General features: G+C 25.9%; 6 protein-coding genes across 6 annotated transcripts in view; 1 reads left to right on the top strand and 5 right to left on the bottom strand.

Annotated features, from left to right (window-relative positions):
- DICPUDRAFT_41979 (uncharacterized protein) overlaps positions 1-803 on the bottom strand; it is a gene marked incomplete at both ends in the record, with an annotated part of 1,269 nt that extends 466 nt beyond the window's left edge. The window contains one exon of the mRNA XM_003293362.1: positions 766-803. Within this exon, the coding sequence (XP_003293410.1) occupies positions 766-803 (38 nt within the window). The remainder of the gene's footprint in view (positions 1-765) is intronic.
- A 342-nt stretch (positions 804-1,145) lies between these two features.
- DICPUDRAFT_158253 (uncharacterized protein) lies at positions 1,146-2,947 on the bottom strand (the record flags this gene model as incomplete). Its single annotated transcript, XM_003293361.1, has 3 exons — positions 1,146-1,436; positions 1,511-2,586; positions 2,710-2,947. The coding sequence occupies 3 exons, from the start codon at positions 2,945-2,947 to the stop codon at positions 1,146-1,148; spliced, it is 1,605 nt and encodes a 534-aa protein (XP_003293409.1).
- A 277-nt stretch (positions 2,948-3,224) lies between these two features.
- Positions 3,225-3,921, bottom strand: DICPUDRAFT_41971 (uncharacterized protein; the record flags this gene model as incomplete). Its single annotated transcript, XM_003293360.1, has 2 exons — positions 3,225-3,536; positions 3,607-3,921. The coding sequence occupies 2 exons, from the start codon at positions 3,919-3,921 to the stop codon at positions 3,225-3,227; spliced, it is 627 nt and encodes a 208-aa protein (XP_003293408.1).
- Positions 3,922-5,533: 1,612 nt separating this feature from the next.
- On the bottom strand, positions 5,534-6,921 carry DICPUDRAFT_58479 (uncharacterized protein). Its single transcript, XM_003293359.1, has 2 exons — positions 6,807-6,921; positions 5,534-6,740 (listed from the first exon to the last, which is right to left on the bottom strand). Exons 1-2 carry the CDS (start codon positions 6,900-6,902, stop codon positions 5,556-5,558), a joined length of 1,281 nt encoding a protein of 426 aa, XP_003293407.1. The 5' UTR covers positions 6,903-6,921; the 3' UTR covers positions 5,534-5,555.
- Positions 6,922-7,635: 714 nt separating this feature from the next.
- On the top strand, positions 7,636-13,642 carry ABCA3 (uncharacterized protein). The gene is made up of 6 exons (XM_003293365.1): positions 7,636-8,481; positions 8,554-9,658; positions 9,727-10,081; positions 10,151-12,918; positions 12,994-13,109; positions 13,175-13,642. Exons 1-6 carry the CDS (start codon positions 8,349-8,351, stop codon positions 13,543-13,545), a joined length of 4,848 nt encoding a protein of 1,615 aa, XP_003293413.1. The 5' UTR covers positions 7,636-8,348; the 3' UTR covers positions 13,546-13,642.
- A 156-nt stretch (positions 13,643-13,798) lies between these two features.
- On the bottom strand, positions 13,799-18,498 carry DICPUDRAFT_50950 (uncharacterized protein; the record flags this gene model as incomplete). The annotated part of the gene is made up of 3 exons (XM_003293358.1): positions 18,371-18,498; positions 14,420-14,679; positions 13,799-14,347 (listed from the first exon to the last, which is right to left on the bottom strand). Coding segments are annotated over exons 2-3 (777 nt in total), but the record flags the coding sequence as incomplete, so codon positions are not given.
- Between the last annotated feature and the right edge of the window lie 1,137 nt (positions 18,499-19,635).

The following is a 19,635-nucleotide window of genomic DNA, read 5'->3' as shown; positions in this document are numbered from 1 at the left end:
TTTTAAAGAAGATGATAAAACTCTGCAAATCATTAAATTTAATCATTATTGTAACAGCACAGTGCATCCATCCAGAATAAGTAATTTGATGTTTGAAGAATTAGTCTCCTTGTTTTTATGCTCTAGAAATCTAATCGATCTTACTATTGGCCTTGGTCCCTTCGATTTTCTTTTCGAGTTTATCTCAAATTTATTTTTAAATTTAAATAAAACAAGTGATTCAAAATTATCAAGATTCAATATCAATACTTCAATTAACTATTGCTCAGAAGATTTAGAAATATTAAAATTAAACACTAAACAATTGTTTGATAGTTGTAATCAAGCTAAATTCCTAGATGTTATTTATCAAGTTCTTTTTGCAAGTAGATATTCCCATAAATCCCTTTTCGAATTTAAAAAGCAATAAATAAATAAATAAATAAATATTTTTTTTTAAGAAAATTGAGAAAAACAAATACAGATATTATTTATTTAGGTTTAATTTATTTACATTTAATAATATAATGTTTTGGTTAATGAATGAATTTTATAAATTATATAGTTTTATGGAAGTGAAGCAATTGATCTCTTTGGTGGTGGACCTTGTGGAGATTTTAATTTAGTTTGTACTGTGTATGAGTCATCAGAATGTGGAGTCCATACTCTTTCTTTTTTGCCACTTGTCTTTACTTCGTTAGCGTCTTTTATTTCTCTTTAGAAAGAAGAAAATATTAATATTAAGATTAATACTTTTATACTTTTAAAAATATAAAATATACTTACTGTTCAAATTTAGATGTTAATGATTTGGTTCCTGACATATTTGTTTTTGTGTTATAGAAACTAAAAATTATATTTATTTATATTTTAAAAATTAAATTTTTTACAATGCAATAAAAACTTTTTTTTTTTATTTTTTATTTTTATTTTTTTAAAAAAATTATAAAATTAATTTTTATTCAAATAACTGAATGGGTTTTTAATTTATTTTAAAAGAAAAAAAAAAAAAAAAAAAAAAAAATATCCAAAAAAAAAAAAAAAAAAATCTTTAGATAACTTTTTTTATTAATAAAAAATAATAATTATTACACAACATGTTTATTAAATTATTAAATTATTTTTTTATTTTTATTCATTAAAATATTATTTTCATTTAAAAATAATTAACAGGTATTAAAAAGACTATTTTTCATCAAATTTTCAATTTCTTTTTTATCATTTCTATTATATTCACAAAAAGAGAGATCAAAGAAAGCAACATTTTTTTTATTATTTTTATCTATATATTTCCCAACTTTTCTTTTGGACAAACAATGATAGTAGTTTCCATTTGATGCTAAATTGGATATTGTAGATAAAACTTGATTAACAAATTCATCATTTTTCCAATCATCTTCTGATGCTTTTAACAAAAATGGCATCATTAAAGCTGGTCTATTATTAAAAATATTAACCTAAATTTTAAAAAAGGAGTTAAAATTTATATTTCAATTAAAAAAATAGTAATAATAAAAAACCAATAAATTACTTTTGCATTGAAATCCCAAAATAATTTCCAAAACATTGATTCATTTTTAAGTTCTTCCCCAGTTTCAGTAAAATTTTCCCCTGATGAAAATTTTAATACAAAAACATATCCATCAACAGTGGAACATAACCATACCTTTCCACTCTTTTCACTTAAGTCTAATAAGACAACTGCAGCTCTAACCATATCAAAATTTAAATTGATTAAATATTTTAGAGAATCAATTCTAATATTGACCCAATACCAATTATATTTATCAATTTGCATATACAATCTTTTTTTGTCGAGTAATTCAATCTCAGGTTTTCTTTCAGAGTAAAACATCTTCTTTAAGGTTGATAGTAAAACCATTGGTAGTTCTTCTGATGAAAAATTATATAACTTTGTGCCGTAAATTACTCTATTTATAGACTGTGGATATATATTATGACTATCTTTACTATATTCAATTGGCTCATTAAGATTATTTTCAATTGGTATCAATGATGGATACTCCAATTTGGTGTTAGATTCAGTTTTTGAAATTAAATCATCTTGGTCAGCTTCGGAATCAGGTAACCAGTATATCCTCCATTGGTTATATGTTGTAGAAATACCAAACACATTCTTTTGACCATACATTTCTTTTAAAATAAGCATGTAGTTTAACAACTCTCCACAGACAAATGGATTGTTTAAAACTATTTCATTTGGTTTTTTAAATTGAACAATCCCAATTGGTAAACCATAAGAATTTGAAATTAACCATATAATTGAAGTTACACTATAAATACCAATTTCAACTTTACATTCTGCTTTTATTTGACCACCAGCAAGAATATCTCTTATGACCATAGCGACATGACTTGCGATATCATTTTCATTGGTATACCATAGCTTTGTCTCCTTTGCCAAATTTAAAAACAACCACAAGCTGCTATAATAAATTTTTAATTTTTGGTTTTTTAAACAGGTAAATTTAAATTGTTTTAAATAAGCAGGTTGATGATGTATATTGATAACTTGTTTTAAAAATGGTTGCTCTCTCAATGGCCCACATAAAGGAGGTAATAAATTTAAAAATATATTTTCACATGCTACATAAAAAAGAGATAATTAGATTTAATAATTTTTTATTTTTTTTTAAAACTATAACCTACGCAGAGTTTTTATAAAAATATTTTGGTTTTTTTTTCTCAAATCAAAAGATTCTTCATTACTTGAGTTGCAATCGTCTTTATTATGATATATCAGTAATAATGAAGGTGAGATGTTTAGTTCAGTATCTTTAATAATCTTTTCTTTTAACTCCATTAAACTTGAGATATATCCTTTAAAAGGGCATTTTAGTTTATTATAAAATATTAAACAATCATATAGTAATGGGTTTGGGAGAATTGTAATTTCATTGTTATTTTTATTAAGAATGATACTATTATCTATATTATTTTTTAACATTATTACTATTTTATTATTTTATAATTAAATTATTAATAAATCTAAAAATAATAAAATAGTAATAATGTTAAATTATTTTTTTTATATTTATTAATTTTTTTAAATATTAGAAAAATATTTTTTATTTAAATTGAATTATTTAAAATATAATTAAAATAACAATGTTTATTTTTAAATTGTTTAAAATTTAAATAATTTAAAAAAAGAAAAACAATTGTGTATATATTAATGAAAAAAAAAAGAATAAAAGAAAAAAAACTATGAGATTTATTTACAATTAATTTATTTCTAAAATATGATAGTTATTATCAAAGAGACTGTTTTTCATTAAAATTTCAATTTCTTTTTTATCTTTTCTATTGGCTTCACATAAGGAGAGATCAAAAAAAGCTATTTTAGTTTGTTTCTTTTTATCTATATATTTCCCAACATGTCTCTTTCTTAAATCTTGGTGATAAAGACCATTGACTGCTAGTTGTTTTATAGTATCAGATACTCTTTCGACAAATTGTTTATCTTTCCAATCGTCTTCTGTAGCTGGTAATAAAAATGGCATCATTAGTGCTGTTCTGTCGTTCCATGTTTCAACCTAATTGAAAAATTAAATATTACTAATCTTAATAATGTTATTTCTAAAATATTTAAATAAATTAAATTACCATTGTATTAAAATCCCAAAATATTTTCCAATTTTTTGATTCTTTTATTAATTCTGAAATGGTTTCCTCTGCTGAAAATTTTAAAACAAATACATAACCATCTAAAGAGCAACATAGCCAAACTCTTCCATGTGCCCCACCACCTAAATCTAAAAGAACAATTGCGGCTTTGATCGAATTAAAGTCTAAATCTATTATGTATTTTAGAGATTCGATGTGTATATCAGCCCAATACCAAGAGTCTTTAATTATATGAATATACATTCTTTTACTGTCAAGTAGAGGAACATGGCTTTTTCTATCAGAAAAATACATTTTCTTAACAGCTGAAAGTAAAACCATTGGTAATTGGTTTGAGGAATAATCAAAGGCCTCTGTCCCATAAACCAAACGATTCATTGAGGATTGCAAATATGGTTGATTAGAAGAAAAGAGTTGTTGCTTATGAAATTCCTTTTGAAACTGCTGTTCTTTTTGATATTTGATATGTTGTCGAACTGATTCTTGTTCTTCATTTTGGATTCTTTGCTGGAACTGGTTCTGTTGGCTTATATATTGCTGATCTTGATATTGTTTTTGAGTGATATCTGATTTTTTTAAGGTCTCTTCATCCATAACTTTAATTGTTTCACATGGTATTACGGTTGGAGCACTAATTTCAGTTTTTGATTGGGTATCTTTAAGTAAGGTATCTGATTTTGCTACATTATCTGCCTCGGGTAACCAATAAATCCTCCATTTTCTATATGTACTAACAATTCCGAAACCATATATTATTCCATACATTTCTCTTAGCTTTAACAAATAATCGAAAATTTCACCATGGATTCTCTGATGATCTATAATTGAATCAAAGGGCTTTTTAAATTGAATTACACCAACTGGTAAACTTGAGGCACTTGAAACGATCCATACATCTGGCTCTAAACCACTAACTTCGATTTCTCTTATACATTTCGCTTTAATTTGATCACCACTAGAAAATATAATATCTTGAACTACACTTGTTACATAATTACCAACTTCATATTCATTACTATATGAGAGACTGGACTCTCTGCTGAGACTTAATAAACTCCATAAATTACTATAAAGAGTTTTAACTTTTTGATTCTTTAAACATGAAAAATAATGAACCTCTAAAGTTGCTGGTTGATGTTTGAAATTAATTGAGGGTCTGGATAAAGGCCTTTTGGGTATACCTAATGGGGGTAATAAGCTTTTGAAAATATTTTCGCATGCTATATATTAATATATTAAAAAACAAAATGTTATTTAAAACTTTTAATTAATTTGTATGGCAAGTATAGTTGTACTTACGTAAAACTTTAATATAAATCACAGAGTATTTTTTATTTATATCAAATGCTTCTTCTTTATCTGATTCGCAATCTTCTCTATTATCATATAAAAATAATAATGCAGTTGATATTTTTAAATCTAGATCTTCAATAATTTTTTCTTTTAAATCTTCAATATTTGTAATTGATCTTTTAAAATAAAAACTAAATTTTTTTTGATATATCAAACATTCAAAATCTATTAGTTGTAATGAAGAGGAGGATTCACTTTTTAACATAGTAAAATAGTTATTATAAAATAGCCAAATATAAAAACTAATGTTTAATATTTTTAAATTATTATTATTTTTATTATTATTTTTATTTTATTATTTTATTATTTTTTATTTTATTATTTTATTTTTATAATTAAAGATCTCTGTATATCTTATTATAAAAATGTATATTTTTTAAAAATATTTATTTTAATTAAATTGAATCTACACATCTACATTTTTTATAGGTAGTTTTGTTTAAAAAATAAAACAATTGGAAGTAAATAAAATTTGAAAAAAAAAAAAATATAATTTATAAATTTGAAAAAAATTGGGGAAAAAAAAAAAAAAAGAAATAACACAATAGGGCTTCGTTTTGAAATATTTTATTACCTTAACAATCCTTATTGCTAAAAACTAAACTACCTTTTTTAACAACATGGGAAATTGGTGGATCGACTAATTCGTAAATAATGTGTTCCCATTTACTTGAATTTAAAATAACGAAATCTGCAAATTTACCAACCTCTAAAGATCCATGAGTTGAAGATTTGTTAATGGAAGCTGCAGCATTGATGGTAGCAGCGACTAAAGCTTCGTTCATATTCATTTTCATTAAGACACAGGCTAAGTTCATAACGAATGGCATTGATAAGCAATGGGCATTTGGATTAAAGTCACTACCAAGGGCAACTGGTACACCCAATTCGATCATTCTACGTGCTGGTGGGCATTCTAATCTAAGAATATATGCGGTGGTTGGTAAGAGGACAGCAAATGTTGGTGTAGCGGCCATAGTTTTCATACCTTCTTCACTGACTTTTTCTAAATGGCTGATAGCTCTGGCACCCAATTCACCAGCTAATTCACCAGATTTCATGTATGATAATTCGTCACCGTGGAAATTTAATTCTAAACCTAATTGTTTACCAGCTTCTAATATTTTCTTTGTGTCTTCATATTCAAAGAATCCCTTTTCTAAGAATACATCGATATTGCTTGGTGAGATTTCACCAGCATCTTTTAATCTCTTTAATTCTGGTAATTGTTTATTGATGATATCTTGGGTAGCTTCGTGGGCAGTTGATCCCTTTGGAATTGAGTGACCACCAAGATAGGTTGATACAATTTCTACTGGATGCTTCTTTGCGGCATTATGTAAAACCTTTAACATTTTCATTTCTGTTTCTGTTTCCAAACCATAACCACTCTTTGCCTCAATTAATGTAGTTCCACTCTTTAACATTCTATCTAATCTTGGAATTAATAAATCATACAATTCTTGTTCTGTGCTGTTTCTAGTATGATTTACTGTGAATGTAATACCACCACCTGCTTTTTGAACTTCTAAATAAGTAGCACCTGCTAACTTCATTGCAAACTCGTGTACACGATCTCCGCTAAATACTGGATGTGTGTGACCATCTACAAAACCTGGTAATACTGCTCTACCATTACAATCTATAATATTTTCAAATGTTTTTCCATTGTATTTTTCTTCCATTTCTTTTGATGATCCAATATCGTGAATAATACCATCATTATTAATGATAATAGTTCCATTTTCTAAAATTTCAATCTAGATTTAAAATTTTAATGTTAGTAAATATAATATTAAATTTAAAAACCTTGGTTGTTTACATACATCGCTCATTTCTTTACCAACTAAAAATGGTTTGTTTTTTGAAACGATAACTAATTGTGATGCATTTTCAAGTTTTAATTTATAGTCGAATGTCATCTTTTTATATATACTAGTTGGGTATGTAATTCGTAATTATTCCCTAAAAACAAAAAATGAAAAAAAATGAAAAAAAATAAATTAATTAAAAAAAAGAAAATTTAAAAAAAAGAAAATTTAAAAAAAATAAAAAAAATAAATCAAAATTTTTAATTATTTTTTTTTTTTTTAATTTATTTTTATCCTGTGTGTTGTGTTTAACCCTTTGTTTTTTTTTTTTTTAACTATCTAAACATAATCACATTTCAACTAAACAACTGACTTTGTTTTAATTTTATTTTTTTTTAAATTTAATTGTATCATGACATAAAAAAATAACTATATTCAACAAAATGCAATACCCACACCCCCACAAAATTTAAAATTGGCAAAGCTATTCATGTAAAGAATCATCAAAATTTTAATTTTTTTATTAAATTATGATGAAAACATTGTGTTGTGTGTGTTTATTTGTGTGCCTCATATCAATAAGTTATGGGGTTTTTTCCCACAAAAAAATAATAAATACCCTTTTTATAATAAATAATATTTTTATATTTCAAATTAAAATTAAAAATAGAACAAAAAAAGAAAAACAAACGTTAACATCAACAATATAAATTTAACCACAAATAATAGTTGTAAAATAAAATAAATACAAAAAAAAAAAAAATGAAAGAAATGAAAAAAAAAAAAATATAAATAATTATTGCTTATCAATCAAAATTCAATTAACAATAATCAATAAAGAGTCAACACAAATAAAATAATAATAATAATAATAATAATAATAATAATAATAATAATAATATAGTAATAATAATAATTTATATAATTGTGATCAAAAAAGTAAATAAACAGTACAGTTATATAGATAAATATTTATAAATAAAATCTTTGTGTAACAAAATAATTTTATTTTATTTTATTATTTTTTTATTTATTAAAAAAGTAAATTAATAAATATATTCACCACACACACAAATAGATAAAATTTTAACATACACACTACACACTTCACACTATTATTTTGTTTTTTTAATATAACATAAACTCTAATTTATGTATCTTTATTACATATAATATAATAGATATAAATAACCACCACACCATCAAAAAAAATAATTTTACTTGCTATTTTTTTTTTAATATATTTAGCAATTTCAATATATTTTTTTTGTTGTTAATATAAAATATTTGTTTTTGTTTTTTTTTTTTTTTTAAATTTTATATTATTTAATTTTTTAAAGTATAATTTTAAATTTATCTTTTCTTTTATTTATTGCTTCGCCCCAAAAACAATAATAATTTTGTGTAGGTGGTGCATGCACCAGTGTAATAATAAACATCATAAATATAAAAAATATAAAACAATACAAACTATTTAATACAGCAAAATAATATCTTTTTTATATATGCCAAAAACAAATTTATAAAACAAACTATATTTTATATATATATAAAGAAATGGGAGAATTTAATGTACAATTAAAAACTTTAATAAAAAAGAATTTAATGCTAAAGAGTAAAAGCAAATGTGGTCTAATATGTGAATGTCTATTCCCTATAATCATTGTAATGGTTCTATTTGCAATATTATGTAAGTATGAGTATAATGTATTATTAAACAATACTCTCATTTATTAACAATAGAATTTTTTATTACTCATAGTTATGATAAACTCTTTTAAGGCAGGAGATAATATTTATAGTTTAAATGGTTTTAATAGCATGTATTTTCAATTAAATAATAGTAGTAAATTAATATATGGTAATCCAGATGGCAGTTTAACGATACAGCAAGAAGGGGTTATACAGGTTTTAAAGAATCAATTGAAATTGGTTAGAAATTCCATCAATGTAGACCAGGGTTTAGATTCGATAGAAGATTCATACTTTTTAGAGATTAATAATAAAAAGCAGATGGAGGATTATTTTAAAGAGAATTCGAAACAAGTTTATGGTGGAATATGGTTCCCAGATTCCTCATTAGCTTCAAAAGATACACCATTTAAATATAACATAAGGCTGGATAGCGATGAAACATTAAATAACGAAGAGCAAGAAGTAAAGAATGAAAATGGTTTGGTTTATGTCAGAGGAAAATTTACTAAAATTCAAAGTGCAATGGATCAAGCTATTTTCGGATTCTTTGGTTTAAATAAATCTCTAAATATTACAGCCCAATTATTCCCAGATCCTTATGTAAAGCAATGGGAAAAATGGATAGATGGCAGAGACCAAGTTTTTAAAAATGCAGGTTCAATTTTTGTTACTGCTGGTCTTTTTATATTTGGTTTCCGTTTAATTACCGACGTAGTATTTGAAAAAGAACAAAAAATAAGGGAAGCTATGAAAATGATGGGTTTAAATGACTTGGCCTATTTTCTCAGTTGGATGATAACCTCTCTAGTTACTGCGGTGCCAGTTTCTTTAATTATTTGTCTAATTCTCAAAGGTTCTCAAGTTGTATACCATACATCATGGATTGTAGTTATAGTAACTCTCATTCTTTATGTCATATCTCTGCTACTTCTTGCTATGGTGATGGGTATGTTTTTTGACAAATCAAGGTTTGCAGGTTTAATATCATTTATAATAGTATTGGCCCTCAATTTAATTGGAATTTTTATATCTTACCTCGAATTTAGCCCCTCTGTAAAATTATTGTTATCTTTAGTCTCTCCAATCGCAATTGCATGTTCATTTCACATGATGGCAGTTCGAGATTTAACTTTAATATTAAATGTAAATTGGAACTATCTATTAAGCGAAAAGTATGTATACCAACTATTAATTAGTAATAACTCTTAAACTGTATACTAATTTTTATTTTATCAAATAGTCAAGTAATAGGAATGCTAATTTTAGATATTTTCCTTTATATTTTTTTAATATTTTATTTGGATAATACTATACCAAGTGAATTTGGAACAAAAAAGAAATGGAACTTTATTTTCACAAAATCTTATTGGCTTGGAACTAGTGTTAGTGATGAATCTATAGATTTAGAAACAAAACAAAACGACGATGTAGAATTAATACCAATGGATATAAAAAACAATGTAACCGTATCAATAAAGAATTTAAGAAAAGAATTTCAAACAGGTGATGGTTTAAGAGTTGCAGTAAATGATTTAAATTTGGAAGTATTTCAAGATCAAATTCATGCCTTTTTAGGTCCCAATGGCAGTGGTAAAGTAAGAACTAAAAATAATAAAAATCATAAAGAATTTTAGTTTAAATATTAATATAACTTTTTATTTTAGTCAACTACTATTGGAATGTTAACAGGTTTAATTGAACCAACTTGTGGTACAGCTTCAATCCAAGGCAATGACATAAGAAATCAAATGAGCAAAGTTAGAAGATCATTAGGAATATGTTTACAAACTGATGTAATATGGGGTCAATTGAGTGTATTAGAACATTTAGTCATCTATGCAACTTTAAAAGGCATTACAAAGGGCATAAAAAGAGAAGCTGAAAAAATGGCAATTGAAGTTGGTTTAGGTGAGAAAATTCATTCCCCAGCCTCATCACTATCGGGTGGTCAAAAGAGAAAACTATGTTTGGGTATTGCTTTTATTGGCCGTAGTACTGTGTGTATATTGGATGAACCAACAAGTGGTATGGACCCATTAAGCCGTCGTGGTGTTTGGGACTTCCTATTAAAATATAAAAAAGGCAGAACCATTATTTTAACAACACATTATATGGATGAAGCAGAAATTTTAGGTGATAGAATTGCAATTATATCTTTTGGCAAATTAAAATGTGATGGTTCAAGTTTATTCTTAAAGCAAAAATATGGATGTGGATATCTATTGACCTGCAGCAAAACTTTATCAACAATTAACCAATTTAATACCGACCGTGTTACAAGGTTTGTGCAAGGATTTATCCCAGAAGCAACAGTCTTATCAGATGCTGGTGGTGAACTAAGTTATAGATTTCCCACTTCGAGTGTAAAAGAATTTTCAAATTTTTTTAGAGAATTTGATGAAATGATTGAAGAGTTTGGTATTTCAACATATGGTATTTCAGTAACAACATTAGAAGAGGTATTTTTGAAAATTGGTCATGAAGCTTCAAATGAAAACTTTTTAGAACAAATTACAAAAAATGGTGAAGATATCAGTCAAGAAACATTAAAGGCCAATATTGCAACCGCCCCAAATGGTATCACTGCAAAGCAACAATTAAAAGGTTTATTAATTAAGCGTATCCGAACCTCGCTCAAGGATATCAAATCTTTATTTTTAACTATTATTTTACCTCTTCTGTTTATTGTCGGCTCTATAATTTTATTAAAAGTCATGGATGAAGAGTTTTTAATCTATAACCAAGTTACAACTCCTCTAGTAATGAATGTTGGTATGTTTGGTCCAAACAATCAGGTTCCAATTCAAGCACTAAGTGAAAATGACTACAAGCTACTAAAATCTTCGAGCCCTTACTCTGATGAATTTGTCCAAATAAAAAATCAAGATACTGAAGAAATGAAACAATTCTTGATTGAAAATTACAAAAAAACTGCAGGTTCAATATCACTTTACTCTTCAATTATTCAAGATCCATTCATCTCTTATAAAGTTGGTTTAAATCCAAAGAGAGTTCACTCAGGATCAGCATATATCAATTTAGTAAATGATGCAATATTAAGAAACCATACCGACATTGGTATTCAATTAACAAGTATGCCATTTAACCATGTTTTAACTGATTGGGACAAAGCTGCACAAGGAATGAACATTAAATCTGTTGTTTACTATGTCGTTATAATATGTGGAGGCTTTGGATTAATGGGGGGTAGCTTTGCTGGTAATGTAGCTCAAGAACGTATGAGCCGTGTCAAAAGATTACTTTATATATCTGGATGCAAGAAGTATATCTACTGGGTTACAAATTTAATATGGGACTATATCTTTGTCTCTATTTTAATTTTAATAACATGTATACTATTAACCCAGACCAACGATAAATACAAAGACAACTTTGGGCTATTTTTTGTTGGATTGGTACTATTATGCATCTGTATAATACCACTTTCCTATCTACTCTCTTATAAATTTACCACTCATGCCAAAGCAACTGGAGCAATTTCAGCCATTCATATCGGTGTTGGTGTAGTACTACTAGTTATTGTTTTAGTATTACGTATTCAAGTTATTGTTAAACAAAAAGAAGTCCTTCAAGATATATCAGATATTTTAGATATTATCTTTTGCATTGTTTCACCTATTTTCGCATTCTCAAAGATATTACTTTTAGTTTCCGATTTTCCCGGTTCACTTAGATTAGGACAGTCCAAAATTGATGATTATTGGGCATTTAAAGCAGGCTCACTTCCAGTTATAATTTTAGCACTTCACTGCCTAATTTGGATACCTTGGATTTTATTATTAGATTATTCGCCAGAAATTAAAGGTTACTTAAAGAATCCCAAAAATGTTCCAGCCCCACTACCTCCACCAGATGAAGATTCAGATGTAACTGACGAAAGAGCAAGGTTAGAAAAACTCTCACCTCAAGATGAAGTAGTTCAAATTAAAGGTCTTTATAAAATGTTCCCAGGAAAAGGTAAAAATCCAGATAAAATTGCAGTTTACAATACTACTTTAGGTATACCACGGGGCCAAACATTTGGTTTATTAGGTTTAAATGGTGCAGGTAAAACAACAACTCTTTCAGCACTTTGTGGTGATATTGTACCAACTTCGGGTGAAATTTTAATAAATGGTTTTGATTTAATAACCCAAAGATCTCAAGCACTTTCAAACATTGCATATTGCCCACAATTTGATGCTCTATCAGTACTGTTATCTGCAAGAGAGCAACTATGGCTTTACTGTAGAATTAAAGGAATACCTGAAGAAAAGATTTCAAATGTTGTAGAATCATTCATTAAAATGATGGATTTAAATCGTATTGCAAATAGTAATTGTGGTGGATATTCAGGTGGCAATAAAAGAAAACTATCATTATCAATTGCCATGCTTGGTGCACCAGCCCTTTGTTATTTAGATGAACCAAGGTTTGTAGTAACAGGAAACTCTATAACTATAAAATATTTTCTAATTTATTAATATTTTTTTTATTCAAATTTTAGTACTGGTTGTGATCCCGTAGTACGTCGTTACCTATGGAATGTTGTAAGTGAACTTAGCAAAGTATCAAGTATTATTATAACAACCCATTCAATGGAGGAGTGTCAAGCACTATGTGGTAAATATTTTTATAAAAAATTAACTACACCTAATTTTTTCTAACATTTCTTTATTAATTCACAGGTAGGGTAACAATTATGAAGGAAGGTAAATTTATGTGTTTAGGTTCGATTCAGCATGTAAAAAATAAATTTGGTTCGGGATATTCATTCGATGTTAAATTTAAAAAGGAGTTTTTAGAAGGTGGAGTCCAACAAATACTAAAATATTTCCCAAATGCAAAAGTCATTGACCAACATGATTTAATAGCCTCCTTTGAACTACAAAACCAACAATTAAAAGTTTCAGAAATATTCCATATCCTTCAAAACGACCTTGGTTCAATTTTAGATGACTACTCAGTTTCCCAAACCTCACTTGAACAAGTTTTCTTAAAACTAACAGGTGCCTCATATGAAAATCGACTCAATAATATAAAGCAAATTAGTGACTAATATCACATGATATTCCAAACTATTAAAACTAAATTTAATAAATAATATCACAATTAAAAAACAAATAAATATTTTATTTGTTTCATTTACCAAAATCAATTCTAAAATAATTCTAATATAATTTCTTTTTATTTAGAAAACTGAGTTAAATATTTTATTAAAAAAAAAAAAAAAAAACTGTAAAAAAAACTGTTTTTAATTATTTTCAAATTGAAAACTATTGTTGATCAACCTTTTCATCTTCTTTTTCTTTATTTTTATAGTTATTTGATTGCTTCCAAACGTTTGAGGAAAATTTCTTTATTGTTTCTGAATCTAATTGTAAATTAAAACTATTACGGAATTTTGATGTTGAAAGATCTATACCAATTCCATTTAAACCATATACATTTGCAACAGCTAAAACTGAACCCTTACCGCAAAATGGATCCAATACAGTATGTGAACCAATACCACGTACATAAGATGTTGAAATTTCACAAGCATTTAAACCCATAGCTCTGGACCAAACCATATCACCTCTTGTGTTTATATCTGGTGTATTATCTTGATATTTAATGTTTGTTGGTTGTTTAGCAAAACAAATCATATGTGTAAATGATGATTTATTTTTTGTGATAATCATTTTTGTTAAATCACTTGCTGCCATAATTTTATGCCAAACTACCTTGCATCCTGCTGCCTCTATACCTTTCATTGCTAAATAACCTTTGTCAATATACTCTTCAATTAAACTTCTATCATGTTTCCAATGATATTTAATATCTGTTTGATAAACAATACCAACATTATTATCACTTAACTAGAAAATTAAAAGAAAAAAATTAGTTAACTAATGAAACTGCCAAGCTATAATAGAAATAGGGTTACAAACCTTTGAGGCAATTAATTGTACAGTATTTGTAAACCATTGTTTATATTGCTCGAGTGTAAAACCTGAAACCTCTGTGATATCAGGTAACGATGTTATAACACTTGTATTTGGGTCAATTGCATTATTATTTAACCATTGAACAGCATCCATACAATATACATCACGGTAAACACCAAATTTATCAATTAAACCCTTTTCTTTATTTAATTGTAATGTTTCAACATCCATAGGCTGTGTAATTGCAAATTTATTTGGATCATCTGGTCCATCTTGTATCTGTATATGTATTGGTCTTGTTTCATAGCTATTAAACTGTACACTTGCTGATTTTGTATCTAAGTATCTACTCAAAACCAAATATTTCCTTAAATATTCTTTTTCTTCTATTAAATTTATATTTATTGGATTATTTTTTATATAAAAAGTTTGATGATTATTGTTAATTATATTACTATTGTTTGTTATTGCTGTTGTTGACATTCTAATGATTCTTTTCATTTAATTTTATCAAAAAAAAATTAAAAATAAAAAAACAAAAAAATAAAATTAAAAAAATAAAACGAAAAAATTAAAAAAAAATAAATAAAATTATTTTTAAATTTTAAAAATAAAGTGTTTATTTACAAACTAATAACTATATTTAGCCATATAATATTTTAAAAAATGCCACCGTCCATAATTGAAAAGGCCTTAACCAAATCTTTTCTCTATTAAAATAATTTAAATTAGTATATACATCTATAGACGTTTGGATATTTATGGAATAGTAATAATAATAAATATTTACCTTATATCTTGTTGATCTTTCTATATAAATTGATCGCTCCTCTTCTTCATCGTCATAATAAAAATGGTTTATCATTAATTGATGGTTTGAAACAACAGCCCAAGACTCGGCCAAAGCAGCTTTATTATCACCATTAGTGTTGCTATTATTACTGTTGCTGACAGTATTATTTGTAATTAAAAATACAATTTGATAATCATTTGCGATTGCTTTCAGATGTCTTGAAATATTCATCATTATAAAATGACCTTGAGTTTGCTTACCACCAATAATGGGTGATAGTATAGTACCAATTGAATCGATTACAATCATTTTTAAATCTTTATAAAACCTGTTCTCTGAATCTTGCCTATTTATGAGATGATGTTCTATACTATTTAATAAATTCATTAAAGATATTGAGTCGAAACAATTTATAACTTTAATTCTATCTAAAATATTTAAAAACTCGTTGGTTTTACTGTTACTATCATCTGTTAAGGGTAATGTCTCGTCACTATTATTTGATTTATAAATTCCGACCAATCTGTTTGGTGAAAATGAATTTGAGCTGTCTATATAAATAATATTATTGTTTGGACTTTGCATAGATATATTTAAAGATGCCAACATTGAAATTTGAGTTTTGCCACATGAGGATGGTCCCACGATTTCATAAATTTCTCCACCGTTAAATCCCTCACCCAAAAGCAAATCATCTAATACCTGTATACCACTTGGAAACCTATTACTATTTTGTTGAGAATCTAGATGAAACTGATAACCATTGGTTGGTACTGACCCAAAAAAAGTTAATAAATTGGTCTGTATGCTATAAATTGACTCTAAAGGTATATTGGTTTTTCTGTGTATCTGATATGCGTCATTAAATAAAATTAACTCTATGCTGTTATATCCTGTCTTTTCGAATGTATCGAAATTCTCTTTACTTAATAGCAAACCCTTATAAAATTTAATATCTAATTCCATGTGTTTTATTTTTTAATTTAAAAAAACCAAAATAAAAAAAATAGAAAAAAATAAAAAATGGAAAAAATAAAAAAATAATTTTTTAAATATTTGAAAAATAATATTTCAAAGAAAAATAGTGCTTCTTGTTTTTTTTAATAATCAATATTTTTTAAAAATAGATTTGGGTTAGAGTTTAAAAAAATATTTATATGATTTATTTATTTTAAGATATTTAAAATTTTTTTTTTTTTTTTTTTTTTTTTTTTATTTACAAAAAAGGAATGTTTATGAATAGTTTTTATCTATTTATTTTCCAGCATTATGTTGATAAGCTTGATAGTCAAACTTTTCTTTTTCAAATTGAGCTTCTAATGCCTTTCCATTTGATTCCATTCTTGCATTCTTTGTAAGGTGACCAACTTTTTCTTTGAGTATGCCTTTAACATGTTTGATTTGAGATGGTTTATGTGGTTCAGTATAATGTTCACCAGTGTGGGCAGCTTCTGCTTTGGTAGCAGTTGGTTTGGTGGCGGTGGAACCAAGATTGTTATAATTTGGACCTGTTGTACCGGCATTATTGTTTGTCATTGAAACTGGTTTATCGTTCAAATTATGGAGAGCGCTATCTTTTGGAACTGGTTTTGTAGCAGCACTACCACCAGTTGGGTTGGCAGCAGTAGTTGGTTTTAATGGTTGGTTGAAGCCTTTTCCTCCTTTGGTAGCATCTGGGAAAAGAGTATATTTTAATTGGTCAAATGTTGTTTCTCTAGTTTGAACTTTTTTTAAATTACCTATTTTACCGGTTAATTGTTTATTAAGTGGACCCCAAGTATTAACTGGTAATCTATTTAATGGTGGTGCTGGTGGTGCTGTTGGAATTGAAAATGGAACTGCACCTAATGTATTGGCTGATGCAAAAGTTGTTGGAGCTTTGTTTTGGAAAACCTTTTCTTCTACAACTATTATAATAATTTAGAAAAAAATTAATATTATTTTATTAAAAAAAAAAGTTAACTATGCTTACTCTTTTCAGTTTTTATAACTTTTTCATTGGCCATTAATGGCTTTGGAGATGATTCAACAGCAGTACTAAAGATGTTTGGTGAATTTGCTGGTTCATAAACAAAGGTGTTACCTTGTTCTTTTGAAACTTTATATGATGAAGTCATTTTTATTTATTTTAAAAAACAAATATTATTATTTTATTTAAGGATATTATTATTATTATATTATTATTTATATACGTATAAACAATGAATGAAAAAAGAATTGTTTTTTTTTTTTTAAGCTTTATAAGTTTTTTTTGTCTGTTTAAAAAAAAAGAAAATTAAATAAAATAATTTATTAGATTATTATAAAAGTTTTAAATTATCAAAAGTCCTTTTTTGAATTTACAGATTTTAAAATAATTATTTTAAAAATAATTTATTTAAAAAAAAATTACTTTTTTTAAAAAAAAATTACTTTTTTTAGAAAAAAATAAAAATAAAAAATAAAAAATAAAAATAATTTTATATATTTATTGATAATTTATTTTTTAGAAAGTAGAAATTATAAGATTCAATTATCTTTATCCTAAAAAAAACATTCAAAATAAATAAAATTCAAATAAATAAAATTTTATTTATTTATCTCAATTTAATAATAAATTATTTAAACTTTTTTTTTTTATTTAGTTTTTTTAAGTTTTATGTTTTAAATATTTTTTTTTTAGTTTTAAAAAAAAAAAAAAAAGGCTGTAACAAATAAAGTGGACAAAATATTAATTTTAAAAAAAATATTATTTGTTTATTATTTATTATTTATAATTATTGGTTAGTGTATTAAATTAATTTGGTGGATTCAATGGTACAATTGGTTGAGAGTCAGTTTGTTGAGCAGTTGATTGAGGTGAAGTTGTTCCAACTAATGTATTATTTGATTGAATTGGGGAAACGACTGGAGCAACTGCCGAAATTGGAGATGAAGTTTGTGGTGGTGAAACACCAGTAGCATTACCATTACTATTTGAATTTTGTTGTGGATAACCCATTGGATCTTGCTTTATAGTTGGTGAATGGTGAGTAGGTGAAGATACTAATGGTTGGTTTAAACCTTGTTGTTGTAAATATTGTTGTTGTTGTAAAGGTTGTTGTAATTGATTATATTGTTGAACCTGAGGTTGTTGATATTGTTGGGGAATTTGTTGTTGTTGTTGTAATGATTGCTGTAACTGTGGAATTTGTTGTTGCTGCTGTTGTAAAGGGATAGATTGTTGTTGGGGAATTTGTTGTTGTGGTTGCTGTTGTTGTTGTTGTGGTTGTTGTGGTTGTTGTTGTGGAGCACCTTGTTGTGGTTGTTGTTGTGGAGCACCTTGTTGATTAGCATTGTTATAATCATCGGCCTTGGTTTCGGTTGACATCTTAAAATCACATTCTACACGGGTATCTCTAATGCTGATGATAAATGTAACCTTTTGATATTCGTGTATAAAAAAACCAAATGGGGACTCTCTCTTTTCAACCTTTTTCCTGACCCAATCTTTACCGCTTGAGAGAGTTGGGAACCCAGATCTAGCATTAAAAGTAAAGTATAGATGTTGAACATTTACTTTTTCATTATTAATGTAGGCGACACGTTCTTTTGTATAACTTCTCCAATATCTAAAGCTGCTAAAATGCTCTCTAAATAACTCTACTGGTAAGCAACCCAATGGAACACCCTTGACTGTTCTACCATAACCATTTTCTAAACGATCTTGAAGAATGGTATGAGCAACTTCCAAAAACTCTTGTAATCTAATTTGTTTATAAAGTGTTGTAAAATAACTTCTATCAATTAATTGATCATCCATTATTTATCTTTTCTTATTAGGCAAACAACTAGATCCTGACTAATATGGAAACCCAAACAATTGTATATGGCGGGAACTAAACTTGGATAATATAAAATTTCGTATTTAAACTCTTTTAACTTTTTGAAGCCTTTATGAATTTAAATTGGGTAGTAATTATTTCTAGTGAGAATTTATTACTCTTTTTTTATTTTTTTTTTTTTTTTTAATATACTTTTTCTTATTAAAAAAATTTTAATAATAAAAAGATCTGGAGTGTAATGTAAAAAAATTCCAAAAAAAAAAAAAAAACAATAGTTTATTTATAATAAAAGTATTTGTGATTAATAATATACTTTTTTTGGAATATGATTTATAATTTTAAAATATATTTTTAAAAAAAAAAAAATCAATTAAGTTCAAACAATATAAAAAAAATAATAATTAAAAAAAATTATATTTTAAAAAAATAATATTTAAAAAAAAATAAATAAAAAAAAAAAAAAATTTAAAAAAAATTAAAAAAAAAAGAAAAAAAATTTAAAAAAAATTTTTAAAAAAAAGAAAAAAAATTAAAAAAAATTAAAATTTTTTGTTATGGAAATATATTATGTATTTGTATATGTATTATTAATATATTTATAATGGTGTGAATGAGTGTGAAAA

Source organism: Dictyostelium purpureum, assembly GCF_000190715.1.
Source record: "Dictyostelium purpureum unplaced genomic scaffold DICPUscaffold_423, whole genome shotgun sequence".
Lineage (NCBI taxonomy): Eukaryota > Evosea > Eumycetozoa > Dictyosteliales > Dictyosteliaceae > Dictyostelium > Dictyostelium purpureum.
Note: the sequence above shows the minus strand (reverse complement) of the source record. Positions and strands in the feature narration are given on the sequence as shown.